Source organism: Olea europaea, chromosome 7, assembly GCF_002742605.1.
Source record: "Olea europaea var. sylvestris chromosome 7, O_europaea_v1, whole genome shotgun sequence".
Lineage (NCBI taxonomy): Eukaryota > Viridiplantae > Streptophyta > Magnoliopsida > Lamiales > Oleaceae > Olea > Olea europaea.
The window spans coordinates 10,072,604-10,076,615 of NC_036243.1; the positions used below are offsets into that span (position 1 = coordinate 10,072,604).

At 33.5% G+C, this 4,012-nt stretch overlaps 1 protein-coding gene across 1 annotated transcript; it reads left to right on the plus strand.

Annotated features, from left to right (window-relative positions):
• The first annotated feature begins 227 nt into the window (after positions 1 to 227).
• Positions 228 to 1,351, plus strand: LOC111397673 (metalloendoproteinase 2-MMP-like). Its single transcript, XM_023024675.1, has one exon. The coding sequence runs from the start codon at positions 236 to 238 to the stop codon at positions 1,190 to 1,192; it is 957 nt and encodes a 318-aa protein (XP_022880443.1). The 5' UTR covers positions 228 to 235; the 3' UTR covers positions 1,193 to 1,351.
• The last annotated feature ends 2,661 nt before the right edge of the window (positions 1,352 to 4,012 follow it).

Genomic DNA, 4,012 nt, shown 5'->3' on the forward strand with positions numbered 1-4,012 from the left:
CGACCTTCCATTTTAGATGCAGAATGCACTTTCCTCTTTTCTGGATTTCGCCCTTTTTGACGCGACATATATATCTTCCTTCTCAAGTTCAAATAAGCAAAATAACAATAATAATAAATAAATAAAAATCATCACTCGACCTTATTTTCCACCTTGCAACTACCCCCAAGTCTATAAATAGCCTCATAACTTAATTATAATAACACCATCCTTCAAGTAATATTCAAACTCACTCATGGCTCTTAAAATTTCTGCTCTTTTTTCATGCATTTTTCTCCTTTTCCTAGTCCTTTTTGTCTCTTGCCATGCGAAGAAAACAGAAAGGCCAAAGAACAAAAAACCACTGCCCTTTGATTTCATAAAACAATTGGAAGGCTGCCACAAGGGTGAAAAAATTAAGGGCATTCAAGAACTCAAAAAATACCTCGAAAAATATGGCTATCTTGATTATCATCATTCAAGAAACAAAATCCATGAGAATGATGACGAGTTCGATGATTTATTAGAATCTGCAATCAAAACCTACCAGTTCAATTATCATATAAATGTCACCGGAGTTTTAGATTCTGAAACAGCGTCGAAAATGATGACACCTCGATGTGGGGTGGCTGATATTGTCAATGGTACAAGCAGAATGCGAGCAGGTGGAATGAAAAATCAGTATAGCCATGGAAAAGGTAGAAAGTCCATTCACACGGTGGCGCATTACACTTTCTTCCCCGGAAACCCAAGATGGCCATCTTCTTCAACACATTTAACTTATGGGTTTTCACGCTCTACTCCTGCAGAAGCCAGGGAACCCGTTTCAAAAGCCTTTGATAAATGGGCTTCTGCAACACATTTCAAATTTTCATTGGCTCAGAATGTTCAAAATGCAAATTTAGTCATTGGTTTCTATAGAGGTAATCATGGTGATAACGCACCGTTTGATGGCCCAGGTGGGACCCTGGCTCATGCTTTTGCACCAACTAATGGGAGGTTTCACTATGATGCAGATGAATCATGGTCCGTTGGGGCCATCCCAGGTCGACATGATCTTGAAACTGTTGCATTACATGAGATTGGGCATCTTCTTGGACTTGGGCACAGTTCTGTCGAAGACGCGATCATGTATGCGAGAATTAGAGATGGGGAGATAAAAAATTTGCATGCTGATGATATACAAGGAATCAGAGCTTTATATAATGTCTAGAGAAGCAACTTCTAAAAGTCGAGATTTAAGTTAATTTCTGCAATTTATATGATTAAAAAAAAGACTAATGATCTCTAAATAATGTGTAGGAGAAATAGGAATTTCTTCTACGCAAATGTCACTATTTATGAACAAGTCTTTAAGCGTTTTTTGTTTAAATATCTGGTACTTCCATATGGGCTTACAAATATCATTTGAACATTTTTGAATACTTGAGCTAATCTAAGAGTTAAGTAATCGAGTAAAGTATTTAGTGAATCGTTGTACTTGTGATCGATTCATGCACGGATTATAATTTTAAAAATAAAATAAAAAATGACATTGATGGAAGCAGCTTAGCCGGTTCGGATTTGGGTCATTAATGGAACTTGGACTGAAAGGGGTCGTTGGAAATGAATATAAACCCACATAAGCAAAGACCATTATAGAGTTAATTTATAATTAGGGCTACATGTAAAATATGAATTGAATGGACACTTAAAAATTAGGGTGTTTGAAGACTCTGTAGTGTATAATAATATAATGCTCGGGAACAACAATGTCGCTTTTAAGTTAATGTGTTGGGTAAGTGAAATAATAGCGTTCTATTCTATGAAATATTTAGGACATGTGGTTAGCAATTATGAGAATCAATTTTTTGACTGTTAAAGAGAAAAGTAAGTTCCACCTGTGAGTGAATAAGTAAAAAATAACGGCTGACTTAGGAAAGTAACGATAAAAAAATTAATTTGTTGGAGTGCAAAATCAGAAACAAACAGTGGCTTAAATTTCTCTTATTGGGGCACCAATTATTTTTTAGATGAGATAGTTAAAACTCGATTCTACATATAAGCCCGGGTTCCTAATTTAATTAAAAATTGATTATGAGGGTGGACTTCTACTAATTTTAATATATTTTGTTTTCTTAAGCTAAATTCATAATTTGGTATTGAAACAATAAAAAACTAGAGATTTTCAACATTAGTAGTTAGGGCTGGACATATTCCCATTTAGTTTAGCTCTCTTTAGAATCAAACTAAATCTGAATTTTTAATAAATGAAATTGTATGGTCCAAATTTAATTATGGAATCGTCGGTTCCGTTCGGTTCGGTTCTAATCGGTTCCTCGGTTCTACATAATAATTATTTTTTTAATATTTTCAATATTAATTCAATTAATGATATATTCAATCTTGGCTCTTACAAAATAACGTAGTCCAATCTTATGTGTCATTTGCGCCTTTCTTTATTAAGTTTTTCATATAGTTGATTGCTAAAATTACAAGAAGATGAAGATAGAGAGCTCATAATAGTGAAGAGAGGCGTAGCCAAACTTCCAATTCGATTTCTCCAAAACAGTAGAAATGACACTACGGTAGAATAATAGATTTGGATAAAACTTAGGTCAATTTGATTAATTTGTGTTTGGGCTGAAAATTAGAAATAAGAAAATTATATTTTGGGTTTAGGCTAAATTAATTAGCTAGTAAATTAATTTGAAAAAAAAATAGTTTGGCTTATTTAAGATAAATAAATTAAAAAATTTAGGAGATTCGGTTCTTATTCGTTTCATTGATTTTTGGTCTAGAATCGAGAACCGAACCAAACTTGTATGTTTTCGATTCACATACCCGTTCGAGTATTTTAACTTAAGAAGAACCACTCGATTTGGTTCACTTCGGATTGGGTCGGGTTGGGTCCGATTCGGTTCGGGAGTTTTGTCCAACCCTATTAGTGGAAAAAAAATGATGGATTTGCACAGGTGCCAAGATGCATTGGTACGTGATTAGAAGGACTTAAGAGAGAATCATAGGAAATCATAAAGTATAGGGACCAAAGATTTTCAACGTTAGTGGGACAAAAGGATGGATTTGCATAGGTGCTGAGATGTATTTGTACGTGATTAGGACTTAAGAGATAATAGGAGGAAATCATAAAATATAAGGACCAAAATGGAAGCTCGAAAAAGTTTGAGGATTAAAATTGAAGAAAAAGAAAGTTTAGATACCAAAAGTGAAATATTAAGAAAGTCTAGACCTGACTCGTACGTGTCAAGTGAGTCGGTGGTCAACTGATTTTGAAAGGCACTATCTGCATCTTCGCCACAAAGCTTGAAAGTTGGCACATATGTGCACAAATGTAAAAGAAAAAGAAAAATAAAATATAGTAAAGGGTGACACAAGTACATGCCGAACTCCGAATCGACTTTTCAAGTTCATTTAGGGTGTATTTGATTGACTTTCTTCATGAAAAATGTTCTTTTTCCATCAAACTTCGTACTTTTGGTTTTGGAGTATTAGATTGATTTTTTTCTTGAAATTTTTCTTTTTCCAAATGTTGGTCATGTGATCACATTTCCATAAAAAACGAGGAATATATGGGAGGACTTAAATTGTATTCAACACTACCGTATAAAATCTTAGAGCAACACAAGGCAAAATTCTCTCTACATCTTAGGCTATTTGAGGGTGAAGATGGTCCAAGATTGACTGAAGAGGGTCCAAGATTGACTGAAGAGATTTGCATTGAATTTTGTATTCATCTTTCTCATCACTTATTCGAGGTTATGTATTCCATTAAAACCTTTTATTTTTAGATTTCAATCATGTCCGGCTAGATTGTTTGTTGCAGGAATTCACTTGAGACATTGTACATAATTTTAATAATCCAAGATTGCTCATTTTTGTTTTAATTCTTGATGTTGGTTAATTTTTTTTATTATTCGTTATTCTGTTTTAATACTTGATCACCATTGAATATGTTTGTGATGAATATTGCTTTCAAGAGGTTCACTATAAATTTAAAATATGGTAATAAATAATATATGATCTTATAGTATAT

Bases quoted from the DNA above. Each gene is read 5' to 3' on its own strand.
- LOC111397673 (XM_023024675.1), top strand. From the start codon at position 236: ATGGCTCTTAAAATTTCTGCTCTTTTTTCATGCATTTTTCTCCTTTTC.